Below are 26,937 nucleotides of genomic sequence, written 5' to 3'. Positions count from 1 at the left end.
GCCATAGAGGGCAGTATTTAAGAGAAATTTCAGTCTGATTCCATAGACATAGGGTCAGTTGGGTCATGAGAAACATAGAAATAAATAAAGCTACCCTCACACAGTCTACCCTATTTTTTCCTGATAGTTGGTACAGTCATATTGTATCAAGTGGAAAGACTGGGCAACTATACAGGAGGTGGGGGAAGTGGGGTAACTGGTCATACAACCAAGCTCTTGAACTTGTCTACCCTATTTTTCCTGTAAGATGGTACACTCTCATTGTATCTAGTGGAGAAGACAGCAATTATACAGGAATAAGGTGGAGACGGGTACATGATTTCAAAAATGTACAAATGATTGCATCGGTTTCTGAAGATATTTCAAGAAAGGCCTTTCTCAAAATCAACAAAGAGTATTTCTTCCTTTTTTGAACAAGATTTTATTTAATGTAAATGTTTTTTAAAAGTTGTATGTAATGTTCCAAGTTATTGTGCTGTGGTTTAGTTTTGTATAATGTATGCGTCTGTCAATATCCTACGTCGTTTCCGATGTTAAAACTAATTTTGCTGAAATACGAAATGTGGTTGAAATTTTACTGCATCTGTTTGTGATTTTACGTCGTATTTTATAGTTAACAAAGAATACAGTCCCAATTGTTATATCTTTAGAGAGAAACCATTACATTAACTTTCTGCCAATTTTGGAAATAATTATTAATAATCGATGTTATTTAGGGCCATAAAAATAATGTGTGAATACATATGAATTAGTATATGTGTGTCCGTATATGTGCATAAATATGCATATATGAGTGTGTGTGTGTATGTGTGTGTGTGTGTGTGTGTGTGTGTGTGTGTGTGTGTGTGCTCATACATGTGCCTAAAAACACATATGTGTTCTAAGCATTTTAAAGGATGTTGGAAAAGTGATAGTTTTCTATATAATTCAGTTTTGATACGTTTAATTCTGTAATAAACAAATGAGACAAAATTAGAAATAGTATGATATCCTACACAATAACCCTATGGCATGAGAATTAAATATACATTTGATCTACTTATCACCCCATCCAAAAAAAGAACACCATTCTAAGTGTTTTATATTCCTTTAAAAGACAAGCTGCCAATTTTTAATTCAAATGCAATGCAATGAAATGAAGACTAATCTTTCAGCCAAGAATTCCATAATCAGCATTTTTGATACATATAAACATTAGTCTGTTTTTCAAGGGTTAAACGTCAAAATGTATGATTAGCTGAAAATGAAAACACGTTAGTAAGAAATCTTTTCAGAAAGCTAAATTTGAAATGATACATGGGGGGATGTTCATTTTTCAGTTCTAGCCGTGAAGTGACAAGTAACTGAATGGCATCGATGACTTAGTTATGATTTAGTAAATAATACATTAACTGTGAATGCTGGCATCAAGTATGGAGAGGATATGTTGATTTCAGTAATATACATACAGCAGGATTAGGGTTGGTATGGTGTTTTGACTGATGGGACACATCATTTTTTTTACACAAACGCAGACAGCTTCGAACCCAAAATAAACAATTGTAACAATGTAGCTGCACAGTTGGGATGTAGACACACAAACAAGTAGTCATGTTACTTATCAGTAGTTAAGTAAACAATTGACGTTGTTAAAAGTCCTCAAGTCCATGTGAAATCATTTCAGCAGAAACTGTTTCTACTGCACTCTAAAAGAATAGCAAAGCTTAATCACTTGTTGATGTGAATCGAATAGGTATATGGTCCTGCTATGTATTTAGTACCTCTTTTATTGTTAATCTGGACACAGAGAAGGAAAAGAAGTCAGCTTGAAATGTGTCTGTCTTTATGTCAAAAAAAAATTGTGTCATATGAGTGAAACTACGCACCAACCTTGTGTCAGCTGTAAACAGCATGATTTTTTGCCAAATGAAAGAATTATTTCATAATCAAGGTTATCCATTTCATGTAATTATTCATCATCTTTTTGGCATACAGAGTTGTTCATCTTGCTATCAGTACTTTTAGTTTTATTAAAAACTGATGAAAAAAATCCAATGATGTGTAAAGAAAATTAGCTTCTCTAGAGAGTTTTCTGGAATGTACAGCATTTTTTTTTTTTTTTCAATTGTCAAAGTTTGAACCTGTAAATATTTAATGTCATGTATCACTTGTGTTTTATAGTTAGATGAATACAAAGGTAGAATTGTTTTCAGTAAATGTCCATATAACATCTTACCAGAAGGTGGGTGTTGTGTCCAGTAAATGTCAATATACCGGTAACATCTTACCAGAAGGTGGGTGTTGTGTCCAGTAAATGTCCATAAAGTTTCCTACCAGAAGGTAGCATCGTGTCCAATAAATGTCAATCTTATCATAAGTTAGAGCTGTTTCCATGCAGTAATTATCCATAAAGTATCTTACATCAGATATAGTACACTTAGTATACCTCAAATATGTCACAGTACATTGTAGATAGTTCCTCTCAGTGAAGAAATTTGACAAATGAATGTTATGTATATTTAAGTGTCACAAGCAGAGTTGATAAGCTATTTGACTCGAGTGAAAATAGTTATACATAAAAACAGTAATTAAACTATGCTAGTAGAATGTTAATGTTGATGCACGTCTTCGATAGCGCTGAAATTGTATTCTGGCAACGTGTGCAAACTTGATGCGAGCGGTTTCCTTGATATTTTAATATATATATATATAACAAATTTTATACCATGCATGAGCCAAGCTGAACAAAAAATACTGAATATATACTCTGGTTGTTCTATGTAACGACAGCGCACTTCTGTGTCATGACAACACGTGTCTACATAACTGCTTCTGTTGTGTTCGAAATATGAGTCAAAACATTCAAAATTGTCATTACTTCCCCCGATTTTTCTTTCATAGTACTGGCGCTGGTATGATTATGTTAGTCTCCAATATTTTTTTTTCAGCCGGAAAAAAACTTGTGACCTAAGGGTTATCATTACTTGTCTAGCGACTCGTAGTGTCAAAGCCCCCTTAGGTCACTCGTGTTTTCCTTGGCTGAATGAAGAAAAGTATTGGGGAATAAGATCTAGTTATCATGGAAGTATTTATGTATTATTCCTAAATATCAGGTTTGATTTCTCTCAATATACATCTTTGAATGTATTTCAGTGATCAAAATACAATCATTATACTGCAGAAAAAAATTATGCCCTAAGTCGTAGAAACTCAGTTTGTGCTTTAATGCAACCATCTTGCCACCTCCTACTACTGGGTGTTCTACCAATAATAGCATGTTTGATGTGACTTATGTGAGAATTATACATCTCACCAGACATTCAAGGTTTTAAGGAGCAAGCAATGTCAATACCTTTATCAGAGAGAGAGAAATCATATTCATGCCATCCTATGAAGTGCCCGACCATGACATCATGGAGGTAGTGTGTGTGGGGAGAATGATGACATCATCTGCCTGTTGTCCCAATGCATGCTGGGAAGACCTAGCTCTTTGAAGCTCTTTCATAAAATGGAAATCTGTTAATGTACTGTCAATTCTATTTGAGGTATACTGTGGATATCTTGGTAACAGCTGTGTAGAGAATATTTTTTGTATAGACTATGTTTTGAGAAAATTTGAAGTTACTAATATTATTACTTGCCTGTATATAGACCAAACAAAGAACTGCATCAAGTAAAAACTAGACCTTGCAGGTGACACTGCCATTATTGTATTGTAATCCAATACTAGGATGTATAAGAATCTTTTAGAATTCTCCAGAGGGCGCTTTCCATACTCCCATCTGGGTCACTTAGCTCCAATGGAGACTTGTTTTGGTGACCTCACTGATTCAGTTATTCAAACAATAACTTTTTAGAATTTTATTTACCTGCACAAAATAATGTTCTAACAAGAGTTTTGAGCAGGTGAAAGCCAATCAATATGAAAGAATTCTTAATGAAAGATTTTTTTTATCAGTGTTCAAACTCCTCTCCTTCCTTCCAAAATGTGCGTTGTAGACTACCTCAACATTTCAGAGAATCAGTGCACAGAATCTCAGAGGTATTAACATGGTCCTAAATTAACTGTTACATTTTCATAATCTCAGCAGTAACATTGTAATTACCTGCTACATTTTCTTTCAACAAAATAATACATAAACAGGATTGATTTTTAATGTGTCAAAATATTACAATATTTTTGTTACTTCCAGTTTTGTTCAAAATGTTTTCGTAAATGTGTAAAAAAAAAAATAAATAAATAATACAGCCCACATAGGATGCAGCCATTGAATGTCACGCCACCATTACATGTGTCTATCATACTGTGTTCATACACATCCATCTTTGTACAAATAAAAACGCCATCCAATTCTGTAATGTATTGCTAGTTTATTTTGATTCTGTGCAATGTTTGATCAAAGTGTCTACACATGTCAGTGAGGTACGCTGTGTTGGGGCACACCCTTGGATTCTGAGCCCCTTTCTGAAAGGAGTGTCCTGTACTAGGGTGCCACAACACAGCATATCATATAGTCTAACACAGGTAATGTTCTATAAATTCATATCTGAAGCCAAACCTCTATGTACCCAAGAAGAATTTCAATAAAATTTGTGTCCAAGTTTTGTCAAAAGTTCTTAATAACTATACTGTTGTTGTTGTTGTTGTTGTTTTTATAATTTCAGTTCATTTTTTAACAAATCAGACTTCATCATCATCATCATCATCTCATTCATATTTTCAACTGTTACATATTTGTCAATCTAAATCTTGGAGCTGAAATGATCAAAAGTTTCCAAAAGCAAAAGAAATGTTTTAGTTACGTATGTTGTCGATCTAGTACCCCATGTGACCTATCTGTTCTAGAGATGTATATAAATCTAGTCTCAGAATCAGTCTCGGATTCAGCCTTGTATAGATAGTCTCCGATTCAGCCTCATTTAGTCTCATCACGCTTGCCCCCAACAAAAGCAGTCACAGAAGAAATTATACTATTGGGCTAGAGGAAATGTCCCCTCTTCACACCCACTTGATGGGAGAGGAAGGATGTCTCAGCTTGTACAGGGAAGTATTACATAAAAATAGAGATATTAAAAAGGTTGTCACCAAGAATAGGTCAAAGTTCAGCTGGTGTATGTTTGTTGGTAGGCACTATTCCAATGATGTACCGGTGTACAGACGTTAATAGAAAGTTTTTAATCTTTTTAAAAAAAACCTGTGGAAGTAACATTTATATTGGGTGAGAAGTTGGACCATTTCCTTTTAAGTCTACGGTATTCTTTCATGTTTGATGAATTTTGTTGGAATACACCATGATTTCCCGAATATGAGACTGAACCCGAGGCTCAATATTAAACTAGTCTCACAGTGTCCTCCAATGTGAATGTAATTCTGAATCTGAATCTGAAACTAACTTAATTTATACTCGTGTTCTATAGACTCTCCTTTAAAAATTAACATCTTATCATGAGACTGACCAATCATAGAAGCATTTGTAGTTACTACTGCTATTAAAAATGGTGATAATGTATTGTTGTACAAATCTGAACACATATATGGCCAACTGTGGATGTTTTTTTAAAATAAGACAATTTATGCCAAATAGGTGGGAGGTGTCCGTACCATATGAGTTGATGATTACTGTCCTGAGAAAATGCTCATTTCTAAAGAAAGGCACCATACCTACATAACTTACTTTTGATAAAAAAAATAGTATGACATCCTTGAATATTTGGAAGTGTAACTTGCCTCAAGCAGAACAAAATTTTTATACCACTGGCACTACCCCAATAATATAAACAAATGTGTAACAACAGATTTCCAGCTTGCTCTCCTCAAGCTTAACAAGTATTTCAATTGAAAATAATTACAATATATAGAAAATGAAATATTGATTGCTAGGTATTTCACTACAACCCATGAAAAAAACTCCAGCACATTTGCTAGTCTATCTGCTAGACCTCGGATGTTCTTCCGATAGAATACGACACACGACCGAACATCGCTGTCGAGGATGGAACACAAAGCAAAGCCCTCACTGCGAACTTTGTTCACTTATGGTATCGGAAAGAAGGCCCGAACGTCTAGCAGCAAGACTACACATTTGCTTGAATGAAGTGAGCCAAGACAAAATTGGGTAAAAACAAAAATATAGCTGATAGAAAAACAATACTGGGCGCCTTTGATGTAGGTTCACACACAGACAACTTATAACTGTGTGTGTGGACAGTTAGTTGTCTGTGGTTCACACAATGTCTTTATCAGTTTGTTTATGTCTATGGCAGTCACAGTGTAACAGTAACAGTCGGACTCGCGATTGTTATGACATATAGTGATTCTATCAGTACACAGTACTGGGATCCAGACTCCTGAATGTTGTCATATAAGTTACCGATACTATTACATTCATAGACCCTCCATGGTGGAGGGTCTATGTTACTTGTATGTCGTTGCATGAGCCCCTGTCTCATTCCAGCTTTTCATACCACAAACAAACAAACAAACCAGTGTTTTTTTTCGCAGGTTGTGTGACAGCAAGCTTTACTAGCAATAGCTATAAAATTACTAGTAATGATGGCAAGAAAGGCGCATTTGACCTTCGCAGAGTGCTGAAAGACCCCCTAACTATATTGACATTCACTGGTAATCAGTTCATATTCATTAAACTGGGTAGCCATAAAAAAAGTGAACATAGTAATATTACTTTTTTTTCAAAAAAAAAAAAACTTTCTTTTCTAATCATTAAGGTGCAATAACTATGGCAACCAGTTAACATGCTTCTTAACTATTCCCAATATCTTCAACTGTATGTCATGAAAGGTGGTGTCTATATTTGTTTTTGCCATCTCCGACACTTGTAGGAAGACCTTAAGAGTACAGGGTCAGGGTCATAAACTGAAAAAAAGGAGAAACACTGAAAAGTAAATACCCAATACATGTAACACGATAGTCTGATGTTTAGATGTCTGGAATACTTTCATTTATTATTTTTCTCATATGTTTATTCATTTGACTGCCTCTTGCTGCTGTAGCTTGAGATCTTTGTAACTGTGTCCATCATTTGGCTGTTGCTATGGGAGTGATCTTTGTTGCTAGGCATACGTTTATTCATTTGACTGCCTTTTGCTGCTGTTAGATCTTTGCAACTGTGTCTACCAGTTGGCTGTTGCTATGCTGTGGCTATGGTTGTTGTGCACATTTGTTTTTACTTTTTGAATGAGCATGCATTCACTTGACTACCCATAAATTGCGTTACCTTTGAAAGAAACACTCATTAGACTGTTGCTATAGGAGTGATCTTTGTTGCTAGGCATATGTGTTTATTGTTTGAAAGCTCATTCACTTCGGCACCCATCATTTTTTTTACCTTTGAAAAAACCCTCATTAGACTGTTGCTATGGGAGTGATCTTTGTTGCTAGGCATGTGGGTTTATTGTTTTAAAGCTCATTCACTTGAGTACCCATCACTTGCTATCTTTACAATATACTCTGTTGTTTTACATTTTCTAAAAGGGTGTAAACGTTTGTATACAAACCTCATCGATGCCCATGCTGGGATTTTTCTGGACTTCACCAAATGCTTCTATTAACGAAAATAGATAGGTATGTAATCAATAAAACATTCAAGATCAGAACTGTAGTCTTTTAACAACAATAATGTCTCGTTTAATTTGTTCCCATAATATCACATACAGTTATGACATAAGTTCAGACCTGATCAGTCAGGTCTCCAATTATAAGCCTAAGAAAAAATAGGCATATTTGTATATAGAGGTGGTCTTTGCACACACACACACACACACACACACACACACACACACACACACATATATATATATATATATATATATATATATATATATATATATGTATATGTATATGTATGTATATATATATATATATATATATATATATATATATGTGTGTGTATATATATATATATATATATATATACACACAGTGTCTGATGATCGCAATATGCGTGAAACTCCGAGTTACACCCAAGAAAGAGTTCCAGTACTACCAAAACTATATATATATATATATATATATATATATATATATATATATATATATATATATATATATATATATATATATATATATATATATATATATATATATATATATTCAAGTGTCTACAGAATCGAATCAAGTCATAATATAACGATTAGTAAATACAGATAAGCAAAAATCTAACATCTATGCAAATCACGTATGGTTAAGTTTTTACGTCGCCTTATAAGCATGTTGCCTTCGTCCAGAAGACTTGAAATCGGCTCTGTGTGCCTTAAAATCCGACGTGATTTCACTGACCACTGGGTTATCACTATCGCAACTTAGCTGCAATAATTGTAGCGTTTTTGTGATTTCTTCTGTATAGACGAGATGACACTGAAAACGTGAGCGAGATGCCAGCGTACTACACGTTTAAGTGCAGCATGCGTTGCTACTTTTGCCGATTTTGACAGGATTGGGGAACCTCTGAACATTTCTTGGGTCTTGAAATCTCCGTAATTAATGTTGGAGTTAGGAAATGTCCGATACTTTGGTAGGTAAGACGTAATTTAGCAGAAAAATCTGCCGCAGGAATTGTAGTGTTTGCTTCCAGTTAAACATCGGAACGAAACAAAGCTCAAAAACAGTAGAAACCCCCTCAAAATCACAACAAACGCTACAATTACTGCAGCTATATCACCACTCTGTATGTCCGATTGTTAGCCACGGTATATATGTACTAATTGGACGTTTTATGATGTTTCATTAACAATTAATCAATGCAGGAACTGTTGTAGTACATGTGCCGAGTGTGGTACGTACGTACGACCTGCAAAAAGACGTCGAATTTGATCAGCATATATTCTTTGTTGCTTTGATTTAAGCATACTGTGGGCATTGAACTTACGTTTGAATTAACAGTTGAACAGTTTGAGACTTATAGTTGCAATAATGTTCGGGTTCGTTTTTTTTTTGGTTCTGAGCGTTTCATTATTCCCGAGTTTGCTCTAAAATTAGTTTTTGAGTGCAAACCCTAGAAGAATAAAAAGCTCAATAAGGAAAATTAAAAGGTTAAAACGGAAAACCAATATTACAATTATTGCATCTATGTTTGAGACATAATACTTAAAAACTAACATTAACAGTAACACATGTCACATTCTGTGTTTTATGCCATTTCAAAGTTTGATTAGATGTTCAATACAAATGCGTAATTTTTCTAGTGTATGTAGAGCATTGTCTTAATACTTGTATCGTACCAGTGCAATATGTGGATATTGCACTGAACAGTGCAATATTACACAATGTCGATGCAATCTGGTAAATAATGTACACGATTTAGACCCGTGAAGTGGTGTAAAAAAATACTTACGGTATGTAGCCCTCAATTTAATGATGCACTGAATAAAATCATCCAACTCAAAATGGTTGTCATTTCCACCATGTCGAAGTACCAACATACTGAAGGCTTTGAAACTCAAACTGTAACCTGTGGATGTCAAATACAGAATAGGGATAAAAATGTAAAAATGTATTGAATTCGGCTCAAAAAAAGTATCACGTGCCATTTTGGAATGTTGATGACATAATTCACTTACCAAGACCACTCAGAGCTGATCGTAATTCGTAAGAGTTGAAATATCCAGACTTGTCCTTATCGTATTTCTCGAACACGTTCTGTTGGTTGCACGAAACAAAAGACATCGTTAAAGTTGTACGAGCTGCAACTGGGACGTTTTTTTTAAATAAAATGTTTTGTTGGGTACAATAACACTTGTTCATAATATCATACAAACAGTATTACATCACCTGTGGGTAAACGTATTTTTTTGTAACTGTTTAAAAAATAAATCAAACCACATTAATTTGTTTTGGTCCGCTCCCAAAAAATCAGCGCCCTCGACAGCGATTACGATTTAAACCTATGTCTGTACTGCTAATAGACCACTGATTAGCGACTACAATGTCTAATTATTGGTATTTTAACAATTTTCAGTAAATAAGTTGTGGTTGTTCGATCGAAAAATGATAATACAGTTACAACTAGTACATATAGATTCAACGGAATCAAAACCGAGCTTTCGCTCAACATTTAATAAGTTTGCCACTACACTACCTACAAATAATATTGACCACTAATTAACAGATACAATGGTTTTTTTATACGTAATTGACCAATTTTTAGTGAATATATCTTTGGTTATTTGATGAAAAATAATGCCCCAGTTGCAGCTAGTGCAAGTTTAAATTACAGATTTTCTGATTGTAGTAGTTCAGTCCTTTGTATAATAATACAGTCTCACATCCATGTTATAAAGTTGGCATCGTCCATGTCTCCAGATGCCCAAGATGAAATCATACCATCACACCCATATAAATTATATAATAACTGATTGTCTAAAAAACAATTATTGTACAAAGTAGTAATGCTAAAAGAAAAGCTAGCAATCTTCAACTCCGCACGGAACCTCGCATTAAGCATTTAATGGAGAAAATAATTCGACTATACATGTATTTCACTTTGTTTCGCCCCCCCCCCCTTTTTTTTTTAAAAAACCCAAAAAAACAAAAACATTACTGAGCTACTGTTAGTCCCGTTTTGGTATTCCCTCAGTTAGAATCATCAATAAATAGTCAATTGAGAACGAGATCAACTTGCCATCAGTCTTCGAAATATATTCTTCAAGCTTTTGTTGTTACTTTTTTTCAAGAAAACTCCAAATTCTTTGTATTATTTCAAAACTACCAGGAACAAATGTTCATATGGCACAAATTGGAGAAAATTGAAGAACTCTGGCTTTCAGGAAAATGTCCCCGAGGTGAGATCTACCTTAACACACATGAAATGTTAACAGCTAGAGCATGGTTCACACGATACGTAGATTAATCACCCAATAAGTACAGTATTTAAACATGTATTAAAAGTCATCCATAGTTTGTACTAGAACACTGACATTCAAATACTTACTTTGTATGCTCTGATGTCCATCCACAGCTCCTTGAATTCTTTGTATCCTAACTTGCCTGACAAGTCTTTCTGATTTACGATAAGTCAAGGTCAACTATGACAAGGCATCGATCAATAGAAATTACATACACTGGCAATATGACAAGTTATTTAAATAAATAATAGTAATAAATTGATCATGACAATTTTATTTCTGTTAAATGACGATCTTACGCTGCTCCGTATGATGACACACTGCTTTGTATATATATAATATTTTATATATAAAACATGCATACATACATACATACATACATACATACATACATACATACATACATACATACATACATACATACATACATACATACATACATACATACATACATACATACATACATACATACATACATACATACTCCTATGAATAATTATTTCGTAACAAAACAAATTTTAAAAAAGGTAAGTTTAACACTTATGTTTCTTGTCAAATTTTGAGCGAGGTTGAAATTGTGACTTGTTACACAGAGTTACTGGTTTGAGTAGATCGATAATAAATAAACCATAAACATGCCCACAAAGTGGGTATGTTGAAAAATAGGATACATCGAACAAAGCCACAGCACTTTTGCACGTATTCAGTGAGAATATACCATCGTGACCAAGGTCTGTTGAAGAAATTTAATAGAATATAAATCTTAATAAGAAATACAGCAGTGGTAATGATAGGTAATGGCGATAATGGTAGGCAATTATGCTCTGAAGAAGCTCCGGGCGAGAACAAGGAATCATGGCTGGGGGAGGGAGTTCGTGGGGATAGAAGAAAGAATCACTGGCAGAGAAGGGGTCACTGGGAGAGGAGACTGTATCATTGGGAAAGGAGAAAGGAGCATAGAGACAGTGAATCATACGTACAAGAGGGAGGAGACAGGGTGGGAGACATAAGATGCAACTAGTCTCGGTTACCCAGACTCTCGCCGCTGGGGCTCTGCCATATGGGGGCCCGTTCTGCCATGCCTACGATAGTAAAGTAAAAGCGTTTGGGTGGTCTCGTAGGAGAGCCCCCAGCGGTGAGAATCTGGGTAACCGAGACTACATTGTAAGATGCAACAGGTAGATTGCATTTACGAAGCTTCTTGCTTCTCTTTGAAGCACTGGAATCGCATATCTACGCAACCCACCTTCTTTCAAAGCCACTGACAATATCTTCTGGAGTTCTTCGGCGTCGACTTCCATGTCCTAGAATAACGTGAAATATTATATAGGGCATGGCATAGGTGCATTGAATACACGGTATGGTATCAGAAATCCGAGATTTTGATCACCGATTGCCATCACTGCATTTAACAAATGATTGTAAAACCAACCAAGTTCATTATTTCACTCGCAGCAAACGTCATTATTTCGCAATAGGAGATCTAGAGGCTTTCACAATTGTAATTTCAGAAATGGTATCAACATTTATGAATAAGTGTTATTGTATCATCATACAAGGTCCAACATGCTGGTTACAAAAACAAACACAAAAAATTATACAGAAATGGACGTCGAAAATCATAAACATTCTTCAAACTTTTTTTGATGCATAATTATGAAGAAACTGATTAAAACAAGGAAGACTGGATACTCACAACGCCACTGATTTTAGCAAAGAAGTTTTTGAATTTCTGCTCGACTGCATCGTTTATTGTATCTCTCTCTCTCGGCTGCAGAGAGAAAATAAAACAGTTCTGTCAAGAATTAGATATACTTTTATTAAAGAAGTTTACACTTGAAGCAAGCAGCAAGGGTGACCAACAAATTCAATTTTTTTTAAAGATTAGCATTCTAAGTTACTCGGATTGTATTCGATTCTCACTTTCAAACAAACAAACAAACAAACAAACAAACAAACAAACTCGGAATCTTACCTTCGAGGCGGGATCAGTAGAGCTCGTCTTCTCATCAATCTTGCTGCACAGGGACAAAAAAAGTTAAATTATCAAAAATCTTGTAAAATATCTAAAGAGTCTATTGATTTATCTGCTTTGTTCAACAACAGAACTAGTAAATAGCTGTTGCCAAGTTTTAAAAAAATGGCTTTATCAAAATCAATCAGATTCAAAAACAAAGTCGTCAGATGTTGGCTTTGATTTGGCTCTGGATATAATATGCGCTCCAATAAGTCGGGAGATATGTCGGAGTTATCGGAGCGCATATACACATTTCTAACTTTGATTCGACCTGTTTGAAAGGAAACTTTATACAGGTCGGGCTTCAGATCTCACGTCTGGATCTAAGCAGAATTTTTTCAGAATTTTCACCCGATTTTCCAAAGCACTCTTGCCTACCTTGTCGAGCTCTTCTTGAGAGAGAAGACTCGAAACACAAAGTCGCCTTCTTCACCGGGATCGAAGGTGGACGGTACGAAAATATACTCTCCCTTTGGTAACTTGTGACGGTTACCATTCTCACGACTGTTGATGAACGTTTTAGTCAGTGCTGCGGCTCGATGGTACAAGAAGTAATCCTTAGGCAAAGGAACTGGAGCGTTGTCGTCAATCTAAATAGTGCGGGAAAAATTGATCAAATTTTATGATTTCCCGCCTTTGTTCCTGCGTTTAGCTATGTAAAAGTGATCCCCGTCCTTACCACAGGGACATGTAGTAGTACAGTTTAAATTGTTGTTTTCCTAAGGAAAATACCACACGAACCCCTCTACAAATACTGTAGTATCAATACACTCTATACTATATGTGACAATTATCCTTTTTCCGAATTTTTTTAATTTCAGATTACAGGTAGGGGAACTATATTTAAGTGACAACGTTGTTATATTTTGAGTCTGTAGACAATGAAAACAACAATGTAAAAAATACTACATGTCCCTATGATGATCCTTGCAATGATTAAAATGAAACTATTAAAGTACAGTCACTTTTGTTGTTGTACCAGACGATCAAATGTAGCAATGTTAGTAAGATATTCGTTGCGGCAGACGATAAAATGTAGCAATGTTAGTGAAATATTTGTTGCGGCAGACGATAAAATGTAGCAATGTCATAAATGTTTAGTAAGACATTTGTAGCAGCTGACGATAAAATGTAGCAATAGTGGTAAGAAATTTTGTTTCGGGTTGATGTTTTCCACTGTATTTCTGCTATGGTCTATGCAGTGTAGAATTGTGACAGTTCTCGTGATTGTACAATTTATTACCTTGTATGCGGCATAACCGATTGTCAACATTTCCTTTCCCAGTTCGCGTTGGCGACGTCTATTTTTCTGCATCAGAGCACCAACAACAGTACATCCTCCTTCGCTGTCGTTCGGATCATCATCATCATCGTCGTCGTCGTCTTCTTCTTCCAGTGTCATCCTTATTTGAGGATTGATCCAAAATGTATCTTTTTGATAAAAAAATAAAATAAACGAATTTAAGTTGAATTTCAGATCACAATATCCGTGCTCTTATCGCAACAGAGCCAAAGGTCTGTAGAGGGGTGTACATGTGGCCTACACATTGGATGATGTGTGTGTGTGTGTGTGTGTGTGTGTGTGTGTGTGTGTGTGTGTCTGTCTGTCTGTCTGTCTGTCTGTCTGTCTGTCTGTCTGTCTGTCTGTCTGTCTGTATGTATGTCTGTCTGTGCCCTGTCACTGTTGAGTAGTAATAGTATATAGTTGTTTTTGGGGGGTTGTGGTGCTGCTTCTGCTGGGGCTGGTGCTGGTACTGATGGTGGTGGTGCTGGTGAACGTGATGATGATGATGATGATGATGATGATGATGATGATGACGACGACGACGACGATGATGGTGGTGGTGGTGGTGGTGGTGGTGGTGGTGGTGGTGGTGGTGGTGATGATGGTGATGATGGTGGTGGTGGTGGTGGTGGTGGTGGTGGTGGTGGTGGTGGTGATGATGATGGTTATGGTGGTGGTGGTGGTGGTGGTGGTGGTGGTGGTGGTATTGCTGATTTATGAATATTAATTTTCTTGTAATTAGGAATATTATAAAGATTGAGTGACATCAATACCTTTGAAATTAGCACAGCCACCAGCTGATACCCCTTTCTGCCATTTGCCCTCTGAAGTGGTAACTACCCAGGTAGCGCCCGTTTGTAACTCTGGTGACAAGTTGACGATTTCAAGTCGTTCAAAGGCCTGGACAAAATCGTCATATGACATCCTATAATCAACCAATGAAATCGTTTGTTACAGGGACAAAGAAAAGTTGTCGGTCAACAAAATAATAGGAAGAATAAACCAATATGAAAATCACTGAAATCTTTAAAGGGGTGCAAATTGAGGTTGTTCGTTTTGGGGGCTTAATGTTTGCTGCATATAAAAATACTCGTTGTATTCTATTTTCTGAAGCACGTTTAACCATCACTTGTTTTAATATACTGTACTCCAGTACTGCAGTATTAATATATAACCCTTGCAGTGGCATAATTTACTTTACGTATACAATGCCGAGGATACCCCTTCTATGCAATCCAGTGTTCTACCTATGCCAGAAGACAATTGTAATGTTAGAGAATTGACAAAGGACAGCAGAGCTAGGGGGTTAGAGTTATGTTAGCATTAGGGTTAGACCCCTTAACATTATACTAGAATAGTTTAATCAAGATTTTACGGAAGTATTTTCACTTGAGTATTAAAACTGCTCTGGAACTAAGACGTTTGTGACACTTCAAGTACAATAGCAAACTTCGAAAGTTGATAAAAGACTGGCTTGGAACCACACTCCATATCACGGCACTTCAGGTATTTTTCACGACATCGTTTACTGGACAGCTTGGCCATAAAGCTAATTAAAAAACTAATCTAGCTGCTAGACCCATCGAGCTTTCCTCTGATATGATACGACAAGGTCGCTTTATCGAGGCTGGAACACTCGGGCTATCGCCCTCATGCACTAGCTATACCTTCGGTCACCTTCGCAGTGAGCAGAATAGCCCGAGGAGGGGGGTCCAGCAGCAAGACTAATTAGAAACACGCCTTACCAGAACTCCCCGTCATTTTCAAATACCAAACCAATCTCGTCCCGTTCACTTTTCGCCAGTAATTTCCATTCAGCCGATCTGATTTGAACGAAACACAATGTTTGTGCAAGGTTATCGAAATATCTAACGTTGAACAAATCAAGAAATTCAATTTAAAATGGAGGTAACATCGCATTTCAAAGCCTTTACATAATCCCAAATAAATGTATGTATGTTGTTCAAATAAACCAGGCTAGGTTAATGGGGATCCATTTTTGGAATTTGTTACTTTATCTTTTCATTTATAATTTCTTAATTTTGTCAAGTTTATTTACGACGGACAAAATATATTGCAAACGGCCTCTACTGTTGATCTAACATAACATTACAATACTATAATGAGTAAAGTATATTTAACAAAATGTTTGTACGTACTCATCACTCCAGGCGCCATTCCATTCTGTTTGTCCCCACGGGTTACGAATACGTAACAGTTCGGCCTTCTTAACGCCGTCGTGACAACGGACAGTTTTCTGAAATGAAAAAAAAGAAAAAATTATTTTGAAATTTAAGAACTCTCGGTTTGATTTTTCTATTTCTGAAATTTTGACAAAATATTTATAAGGAAATAATCAAAACAGATGAAGTTTGGTTGACCAACGATACCCATACATTACAATGGTCATTTGCATATTAATGAGGTGATTTGCATAATTAATACATTTCGGTGATATTTGCTTTATAAGCCTGCGCCAGCTTACTGTCTTTCTGGGTTTTCACTGGCACCACGAACGGTATAAATGTATTTTTCGAGTTTGGATCAGACCAGGTGTATAGTTCTTTCGATAGCCCTGATATTGAATTACAAAGAGATGTTGATATATTTTGCTTATGAAAAACTAATATTCATATACTGTCACAGTTTGCAGGGAGGGGGGGGGGTTAAAAAAGATTACCATATGAAAGTGGTTTTAATTCAGTTAGCTATCGAAAGCACACTAATGCTACGAGGCATATCATTCTAGTCGATAACATTTCGAGAGGCAATAAGTAAACTATCTAGAAATGGCTCTGATTCATAAATCACAATAAAGTAAACACCAACTTCCAAACACGTACACTCTCGAAAAATGTGATACATGTAAAATTTTCAACATCAGAAATCTGAAGATACGTAGATCCAATATGATGTATTGCACGAAGTTATCATAGAGAAACTGCAAAAAGTATATTTTGAATATAGATATATATATCTAACCGTTGTAACAGCCGTGATGGAGTATGCATGTGCAGTTATTAACCCATTGTCTAGCTTGCTTTCAGTAGCGTTCCTCTGCGCACCAATAGAACAGCCTGCCATGGATGATTTATGCATTGCACGCTTAAGGATCTTCCAAAGATTGGGTGGTGCCTTGTCTCTCAAATCATAAGTCTCCCCAACACCACCCGTGAAATCCTCCATTGACTCCACTTGAGTACCTCCCTTCAGGGCTTCGTAGGTAATGTTCAGTCTGAAAACATCATATAATTATAATGGTTTGATTTACAAATCTGAAACATTTACAGTAACAGTATCATTAATATTGAGGAACCTCAAGTACTTACAACATAGGGGGGGGGGGGGGGGTGGAGGAAATCAAGCCCGGTTTACGGTTCCGTAAAATGTCACCCTCCTGTAAATCAACATCCTAAAATATGGCCTTCCGCGCCGTGAACCGATTTGTCAAATGTGATTCCCACTTGCATTTACTGATAAGCCCCCTCCCCCTTATCTTATGAAATCTTTGTAAAAAGGGACGACATTTTGGAACTGTCGTCAACATTTTTATTCGAGTAACAAAGTTTCTAAGAATTACCCCTTCAATCCGATGGAAAATTATTGTTTATATACAATTAAGTTTATGGTTGAAATCTTACATAGACCGGTGCATTATAACACTATAAATTAGATCACATTTCGATCTTATTCTTCTAAATAATAACGCATTCCTTTTCACTTGTTGATATAAAATGAATTGTATTAAACCTAATACACATGTATCAATGCTCACTTAGCATATGCTTTCTCGAGCAATGCACCCCAGAATTCATTTCTGTCCTTGGACTGTAGGAACACCAATCGACCTCTGTACACGGGTAGCCTGTCATCCACGCACACTGTCACCCATTCCCCATACTGCCAGAATCGGAATTTAAAGATGCCGGCGTAGCCGTCTCTGAAAGTCTGGTCTGGCGGCACGACGCGATACAAACAAGGTGTGTTGAGAGACAACGATGCGATGGCCGACAACAACCAACAATCACCTGCGGGAAAGCAAGGGAACGAAATTGGAGGGTAGGCTACAATATATGGCTGTTTTTGTAACGCGGTCATGTCCTGTTATTGTTCGTAAACTTTAAAACGTCAAAAAATATTGTAAAACAGGTAATTTGATGTCTGTTGTACATTAATTTGTAATCAATATACTTTTCGACATAAACAGTCAATATGCACAATCTTTCACGTAAAAGCAATTTATCAAAAATATATATCTTACGATTTGCAAACGAATATTAACGTTCTTTTGGGGGAAACAAAGAAAAAGCTGATGTTTTAGTTTTTAGACGTACATTGTAATGTGGAGAATTATTATTTATGTATTTCATAATTTACACTTTATTTTATCTTGTAAATTTGAATCGAATTTGGAAACATTACCTTCCTTGAATGATATAGCAATAGTTATAATCCAAATGACCAAACAGGTATAAATCATAATTACATACTTGTAAGCCTAGGGCCCTGGCGAGTGACAGATCTGAATTTGTCATTACACATGATCGTTAAAAATTATAATTTCAATGACTCTGAGAAAATTAGTTGTCTGGCAGAGAAAAAAATGGTCCACGACTTTAAAGCGTGGTCCCATCGAAATCCTCATGGTTTAAATAAATAAGGTAAAATGCGGAAACCTGGGACTGAATCGTTGGTCTTTAATTAACAGACATACAGTGAGTGCATTACTTACCCAGCATGCCCTGGTTGATATCAAACCTACTTGCACCTTCCAAGATGAAGGCGGGATCATTGGCGATTTCCTTAGAAGAACATAAAATAAAAATACTTGTATGTCAACATAATTTGCATTTTTTTTAAAAAATCATACTAAGTCCAGTAATGATTAATGTTAACATAAAAGTGACAGTACAGCCCTATGTCATGAAAAATCAATGTATAGTGAGATATTATATGTATGTTTAAGTACTTAAAAACTGACATTGGCAGCTTACATTACTCCCTCCATATCATGTTTAGACTTCTCTCAACTATTAATACCGCTTTGAAATCCATCAAGTCAAATGGTGATTGGAATCTGAAGATACATTTAATGTAAGACTTTAAAACATCTATATATGGCTTGGGTATATTTGACTATCAACTGGGGTGAGTGTATTTTACACGTATTGTATTAACAAAACAAAACAAAGCCGTGCGTCATCTTTTCTGACAACTTCGTTCAGAGACCTGGGTTCTCGTCAAAGCAAGCCACTAATATTTTTTATTAAAACAATAATTAATATACCATGACGTCTTTCATCAGATTTTAATACGTGTATCATTAAAAATACATAAAATGTGTTCACAACTATGGAAAAAAGGTCCCCTGTGACGTGGGTAGCAACCATACTGTCATTATTATATATTACCAGGCACCACTTTAGGTGGCATTCACTAGCCAATCAAGGTAATGAAAGCCCATACCTTCTGTGACTCAAGCGTGGTGGGGAGTCAACTTTGGGTTCATACGAAGGTTAGTTTTAATTTACATATCGCACACAAAGGAAAGACCTTATGTCATAGTGTAGGTTATACCCTGTACTGTTTTTGACATGAAAATGAGTTGACTAGACAGACAGCATCTATTTGTCATACAAATAATACATCATCATGGAGTCATTCAGATCACACTATATACAACCCTGGGGATTTACATTTGTCATTTGCATACACATTCGATCTATAACCCAGGGTTTATTATTATTGTGAAAGGTGTGCAAAACATACTGGACAGGGGAGTTTTATTTTGTTGAATAATAGTACGACATGGGTAGTTTTGTGCAATATTGTTTGTTTAATGAACTTATCTTGACGTCATTTCATGTGGTAGTTATTTTTCAGAGATCCAAACGTAGGTAACGAAAACAGATGTCGAAGCATTTCAAAATAATCTCATTCATTTGAATGTGTGAATGGATGTGGTCACAATACGATTTCGGTGTTATGCCTTCGATTTTGGTTTTGTTTGATTTTTTTAAGTGTTCAAAAAGTATTTTGTGTGTGTGTGTGCGTGTGTGTGTGTGAGTGTGCGTGTGTGTGTTTGTCTGTTTATTTGTCTGTCTGTTTGTGTTTGTGTTTGTGTTTGTGTTTGTGTTTGTGTTTGTGTCTGTGTTTGTTTTGCTTTTTGTTTTTTGTTTTGTTTTGTGTTTGTTTGTTTGTTTGTCTGTCTGTCTGTCTGTCTGTCTGTCTGTCTGTCTGTCTGTCTGTCTGTCTGTCTGTCTGTCTGTTTATTTGTTTGTTTGTTTGTTTTGTTTGAATCCCAAATGTACAAGGGCTGAAGGAAGAGTTTCTGTCAGTATTAAGCTTATACGTCCCTCACGTCCGCAGTAACTTCTCTCCAGACCATAGTTATATACCCAATGGTTGATTTCATTCAAACCAATTACAAAGATTAAATAATACTAGTATAGAGATACGGGCTTACTGAAAGTCTCCTTTATCGTAAACAAGACAAAACAACAAATCTAAAATAGGGACTCGATTCTCTGTTGGATTACTTCAGCGATCGTGCGAAATCACGGGTCAGTGCGCTGAGTGTTCGACCAGATTATACTAGCATATACTACATTAAAAACATTATCTATCTGTCGATATTAACATACCAAGTATGTGACAATACAATACAAAGATTAAGACCTGAAATGACATGTCAAACCTTCTTTGACGATCTTTGACTGGAACGCTTTCCACTATTCTTACTCATACAACCAATACAATGATTGTCTATGGTCTTGTCATACAAGACTGGGAAAGTACTACACAAACCCCATTGCTCATAAATGCTAAGACCCTCAAAACTCAATCTGGAACCGGTCCCAGTTCTAATCTATGGAACTGCTATTGTAAGCACAGATGCAAGATTCGATTTGACACCAGTCTCAGATTGGAAATGGGACTGGTCTCAGATTGGGTTTTGGTAAAACTGGGAGCCCAAGTTTATAATACCTGGGTTAACGTTTGAGCTACCCTTACATGCCTGTATATGTGCTATATTCATATGCAAACCATGTAATTTCTTACCCCCGTTGCAAAAAAAAAAACGATGGCCAGAAAATGTGCAAAATGATATGGTATTTGATTTTATCTATACATTTGTCATTTCATAAAGCGGTAAATCTATTTGTTGCAAAACCTAATACCTAACAAACTAAATTAATAACTTCGATAAAGTTTTACACTATATTTTTTAGATTAAAATATTTTTTGGTAACTACTAATATTTTAGAATAGTAAAACAAATATGAAATTTATCAGTTATGATCCAAAGTATGCTGTATCGTATTTTCACGCTATTTTGGTTCTAAGTATGTTTTTACCTACTAACAGGATGGTATATAAATACACGTCCATATGGAACGATTATGCAAAAATTATTATGAATATTAGATAAATAACAGAAAAAAAAAATGTTTCACAGTGTCCTTTGCCAAAAATATGATATTTTCACCGTGTACTTGTAACGAAAGGTTTCAGTGAATGTTATAGTAAACACTACGTCTGGGGAGTGCATTCATTCATTCATTCATTCATTCATTTTATCAGTCCCTAGCAAAATAATGTACTGCAGCACTAGTTGCTTTCATTCTCCAACACACAGTTTTTTTAACTCCTTAGCTATGCAGTTTAAAATATGATATTCTCGTACACTGTCATTTGAAGACATTTTAATATAATATGCATGGAAATCGTGAAAAATTAGTATTGCTGCTGCAAATGGCTGCAACAACTTGAGGTGATATAAACTAGCATGGCTAGTATTTTACACGTTATTGTCTGTACGACAGACAGGCCATGACCCTTCTATACACTGTTATTGTCAGTATCACCGACACCAGAGCCCTTCTATATAGACTGTATGACTCATCATGCTGTTCAGCCCTAATCAGTAGTGGTATCAGACAGAATGGCAGGACACGTCGTATCTTACACACTAAATCGTAGAAGCTGGTAAATATTATACATATAACGATGTATATCAGCTGACCTCTAAGTCATTTTGTGTCTAAAGCATAGCAATATGTTCTGCTTCCACAGACTCGGATGATTGAAATTGAAAGGGCAGAACGTTTGTCATGAATAAAACCATTGTAAACCAATAGTATGTATAGTACTGTATCTCTGTTGTAAAAAATGTTAAATTGTCTGACTTTAAATGGAACAATGCACACAAGTGATTACATTTGCTCATCTTCTAGGTTAGTACACAGTCGTATATCCTATGAACTACCATCACAAACTTGAGTCAAATTTGATTTGTGATTTGTGTGTTTGCGGGCTACTCAATTGACAATGCCGCAACCATGGACATTTCATTTGCCTTTGAAAGGAAATTTCCGCTTGTGGTCAATACTGTCACCAAAAAAAGATCATCCATCGAGGTCGCGATAGTGTTTGAATATATTAAAAAGTGTAGAAAACTATTTTTGTACAGTGATAAACACCTGGATTTATTCTCTAGAGACACACTCGATTGAATTCATATTCATCTGTACACGGTAATCTTCTCCAGATTCAAAAGTTTTAAAATTGGTAAATTATGACATAAACTTCATTGTCGTCGTCGTCGTCGTCGTCGTCGTCGTCGTCGTCGTTGTTGTTGTTGTTGTTGTTGTGTATAGGATAGTTGATTGTAACACTTACGCTTGCCCTCGTCCAAGTTATATCGTAGGGTAGTTTTTCCTTGTAAAACAAAGACGTGTCATCAGCAGGGAATGTTGGATCTTCCCATAGTATACCTTTCTCCAGACATTCTCTTTTAATTTCATCATAGTCTTGGTCGTTGTAATACTTCTTGTCCATCTTGTCTCCTTTAAGATGACCAGTTTACGTCTTAAGAGTACAACCCCTGGAATACATCACGTAGAGTTATTGTCTTTATGACAGCTGTTTTGTCTGTGAACACAATGCTTACTATAGTATATTGTCAATTGTGTGAGTGAGTGTTTGTTTGTTTGTTTGTTTGTTTGTTTGTTTGTTTGTTTGTTTGTTTGTGTGTGTGTGTTTGTTTGTTTGTTTGTTTGTTTGTGTTTGTGTATTTGCATGTGGGTCTACATTCTATATTTATTTGTTATGCATTTGTTTGTTTTACGTACATGTGCATTATGCTCACGTGTGCTTGCGTGTGCGTGCGTGCGTGCGTGTGATATCATGACTGATACACAAGTTGATATTTTTGGAGGGTGATAAACAAAATACTTCTCGCTATGAGTCTTGGGTGCCGTAATCGTGTTGTTCCCTTTCAAGTTAAAGTTACACACAGAAATACGTTCGTTCATTGAAAGAATACATATCCACCTGTGCCAGGACTGAGTAACTAAAACAAAAACGGTACCCTGAATTTCCTTACTTTGCAGTACGCACAGTCCCTCTATCACGTGCTAGTTGGACTGTGCGTGACACCTATGTATGTATTAACCGGACTGGACGAATAGGGTGTTAATAACAAGTAATATATCATTTACCATAAATTACATCCTCAAGCAAACTATAAAATCCGCCTGTAAATACTACTCCCCATTGGGATGGATTCAAGGTTTATAAATTATATTATAATACATACTACTCCAAGCTATATGTTTATTTATGGACCTTCGTTCTGTATACTTACCTGGGTTTGCCAAGGATCTGGTGACAGTACCAGTTTGCTCAATACATCCCTATAAAACTAACATTAGGCGAAGCGATAATTGAGAGCTATTCTTTGATGAGAAAAGAGCCGAGATTATGTTGTCAATTGTTTACAATGTACTGATTGAACATGTACAATAATATATGTGTTGCTCAACCCATTCATGTGTATTGATATTACTTGAATAACATGTAGTGTGCACTTGGGGTAGCAAAGTGTCAGACACCACAATTCAATCGTGTACTGTTGAATGGGTGTGTCAGTCTTTATGTACAGCGTCCCTGTCTGTAGTATTGCATGTACACACTTTAGGCGGCCTACATCTCGATCTTTGCTTATACACTTATATCCCGATCAGGTAAACTACCAAATATCAAACCTTCTATCGCCGTTCAGATGTAGGTTAAAATCCACCCACTTTAATACCGCAACAAGTCCCATATCTTAACAGACTAGCGTACATGTTAAACACACAGTTTGTCTGAGTGTCTTGAATTGTTATACAAATGTAAAAAAACAACACTTACGAGTCCAATTAGATCATCCAGTACTTCTTAAATAGCTGGCTAAGATCAGCACATATGTGTTGTTGACTAGATCGGACAAGTAGCGATTTCGTGTTTTCGTATGGCTGATGAGCAAGATTTGATACTCTGAAGGGAGGCCCGGTTGGATAGGTACGAATTCGCCGTGGGAATGAGACGGCGCACTAGTATATACCAGAAATAAACTGGCTAGTAATGAATGCAGTCAACAATTGTCAGAGGTCACCTGCATGTAATTGTTAGGTTTTATTCACTGTACAAAAATGAGCTTTCGCTTCTTTATACGTCCAGGCGTGTCCTAGTTATACAGAACAAGGCAGTAAAGGTTATTTTAATAAGCATGTTTAATATAGGGCTATGTATTTTTATTCACATTCCCGGTCGACATATTAGCAAACGACACTACTAAAACTATACAGTTGCCTCTCTGTGTACGCGTGATGATACTCTCATATCTCATCAATCATTCCATAGACGGACTGGATAACAGTTGTTCACCAGGGGGTGTTAATATTCATGTCGTGTAGCCTAGTTTTGAAGGACGAGACACATTTGACTAGTCTTACTATTTCATGCACAGTTGCCCCCCCCCCCCCCCTCGCAACCATCTTCGTAGTTAATATAGTCCTGCTTGCCAACGGGTACACGATTCTCCGTCCGTCTAAAGCAGGACTGCCTACTTTTAGTGATAGGATGACAGAAGAGCGATAATTCGATGCTAGATCTTACGGGGGTCGTCAAGGTCACAAAGGTTAAAGACGCATTCCATAAATCTAATATTACTTACCCGCCTGTAAGCCAAGCAATATATTATGACAAAATACTTGATAGCATGTAATATACTGTACTGTACGTATGTTCTCCATGAAAATATGATAGCATTCCACTATACGGGTGTAAACTATACACATGATCATGATGATGTCATATTTTTGTTTTGCTGCAGTTTGCTCTATGTCCATATCTGCGTGCCTAAACTCCAATAAGCATTGTTGTTTTTTGCTGAAAATATCTTCTTTTTTTGTAATATATTAAAGATTTTGTTACCTCGCACTATATTTATAATTTCGGTATAACCATCGCCATACAATATTACAAACACCAGTACACAGGGTGTTAAACCATTGAGTGTGTGTAGCCAGAACAAACGTAAATCTCACCTTGTCTATCCGCGGTCCTTGTTTTTTAAATCCAGTACACAGGTCTGTGTGCATATATTATGCGGTGAAATAATGCTGTCGAACGGTTTACCACACTACTTCAATGTGATCACGACCTACTAAAAAGACAGCTACATGATTTGTAAAAGTGACCTGCGGTCGAACCCAAGTTCCGGGGGCCCCACCGCAATCAACATCGCGAACCGAAATCACCATACTGAACACAGACAATGAAACGATCTTTCTGTATCTTTTTAATACTGAAATACTCACCCCGTGGGTAAGCTTCACATGGGTGTTGCACATGTAATTGAAACTGTCGATTGTAAATGCGTATATTTTGTCTACTTGTTCGCCCATACTGATGTTCTTGTGTACTGTTAGTGGGTCCTGGAGTCTGTGAGATGCATGCTTGTTTTCGCTGAGTCATCTCATGATATAAATGTTGCAATTGAGTTTCTGCTTACAGCAATCAAACAAATACCATTTAATTTGTATTTTCAAAGAAAGACAATTGGAGAGTACGTTATGCACAATTACTCCTTGGTTTTAACCCTTACACTCAGTCGTACAATGTGCGTAGAAAAGGGGTACCCGCCCCTACATCTTGAATCCATGACCACTGCACTACTAATATCCCCGGCGGCTGATATCCTACAGCAAACATGCCGACCGTTGGGATTTGGTTTTCAAATGATCAGATGTACCATAGTCTATGGATGTACATCTTGGCACATACATTTCTTGGGAAGTTTCGATAATTGATTCACTGCACAGTGTCCACATGATATACATATACACAATTATGAACAAAAGTTTCTTTGTTAGCAATTTCTCGACATGTTTTCAATGCTAAACAGTTGAATCTAAACTCATAGAGTGGACACCCCCGGTGTATGTTAACGGCTTTTGTGGTATTTTTAGTATTGAAGTAACGATTGGTATAAAACTCAGAGGCCAGATAGTTGAGGTTGAAAAACTTCTAAAGATCATGCGGTAAAATGAATTTCCGTGCGGTCACAATATTCGCACTATTATATCAAGCAGTGAATGCTTTCAAATGATTATATATGCAAGATAATTCGGCAGCAATATTTACAAACAGGAGCGCAAAAACGAAAACGTAAATCATATATATAATATATATTTTGCTTCAATAATATTTCTCCATATGTTCCAAAACGTACCCTATACACCCTTCTAGTGATAGTAGCCGCCATTAAAAGAGACATTTGTTTGGTGCATGTATCAGACATCTATGAAGACACGGGTTTCATTGCGTTGTTCTGTCTAGATACTGACCCTTACTTGACTTCGCAATCACCCTAGGTTTTTAACTGGCCAATGCACTTTGTGTGTCCTTTGCAGTGTGCCCTGGATTCAATCAACCAACCAACCAACCAACCAACCAACCAACCAAC

At 36.3% G+C, this 26,937-nt stretch overlaps 1 protein-coding gene across 3 annotated transcripts; it reads right to left on the bottom strand.

Moving 5' to 3' along the window:
* Positions 1 to 4,337: 4,337 nt before the first annotated feature.
* LOC144447430 (calpain-1 catalytic subunit-like) lies at positions 4,338 to 25,659 on the bottom strand. 3 transcript variants are annotated; one of them, XM_078137474.1, is made up of 20 exons: positions 24,339 to 24,514; positions 23,791 to 23,847; positions 22,824 to 23,028; positions 18,874 to 18,943; positions 17,917 to 18,169; positions 17,124 to 17,376; positions 16,301 to 16,398; positions 15,887 to 15,964; positions 14,915 to 15,066; positions 14,100 to 14,287; positions 13,235 to 13,446; positions 12,815 to 12,857; positions 12,536 to 12,610; positions 12,086 to 12,143; positions 11,511 to 11,572; positions 10,926 to 10,994; positions 9,556 to 9,634; positions 9,330 to 9,446; positions 7,495 to 7,541; positions 4,338 to 6,853 (listed from the first exon to the last, which is right to left on the bottom strand). In XM_078137474.1, exons 3-20 carry the CDS (start codon positions 22,980 to 22,982, stop codon positions 6,827 to 6,829), a joined length of 2,040 nt encoding a protein of 679 aa, XP_077993600.1. In that variant the 5' UTR covers positions 22,983 to 23,028; positions 23,791 to 23,847; positions 24,339 to 24,514; the 3' UTR covers positions 4,338 to 6,826. The 3 variants fall into 3 exon arrangements, with proteins under 3 accessions (XP_077993600.1, XP_077993583.1, XP_077993592.1); XM_078137457.1 differs by lacking the exons at positions 23,791 to 23,847; positions 24,339 to 24,514 and adding an exon at positions 25,517 to 25,659; XM_078137466.1 differs by lacking the exon at positions 23,791 to 23,847.
* Between the last annotated feature and the right edge of the window lie 1,278 nt (positions 25,660 to 26,937).

The sequence above is a fragment of the Glandiceps talaboti genome, chromosome 2 (assembly GCF_964340395.1).
Source record: "Glandiceps talaboti chromosome 2, keGlaTala1.1, whole genome shotgun sequence".
Classification (NCBI taxonomy): Eukaryota; Metazoa; Hemichordata; class Enteropneusta; family Spengelidae; genus Glandiceps; species Glandiceps talaboti.
The sequence above is the reverse complement of the archived record's forward strand: the minus strand, read 5'-3'. Positions and strand labels throughout refer to the sequence as shown.

What these genes read in the sequence shown, in the direction of transcription:
- LOC144447430 (XM_078137457.1), bottom strand. Translation starts at nt 22,982, where the DNA reads ATGGACAAGAAGTATTACAACGACCAAGACTATGATGAAATTAAAAGA. An exon ending in GAAAATGACGGGGAGTTCTG is followed by an intron (nt 15,067 to 15,886) that starts GTAAGGCGTGTT and finishes GGTTGATTATAG; the next exon opens with GATGTCATATGACGATTTTG. An exon ending in CTACTGATCCCGCCTCGAAG is followed by an intron (nt 12,611 to 12,814) that starts GTAAGATTCCGA and finishes TTCTCTCTGCAG; the next exon opens with CCGAGAGAGAGAGATACAAT.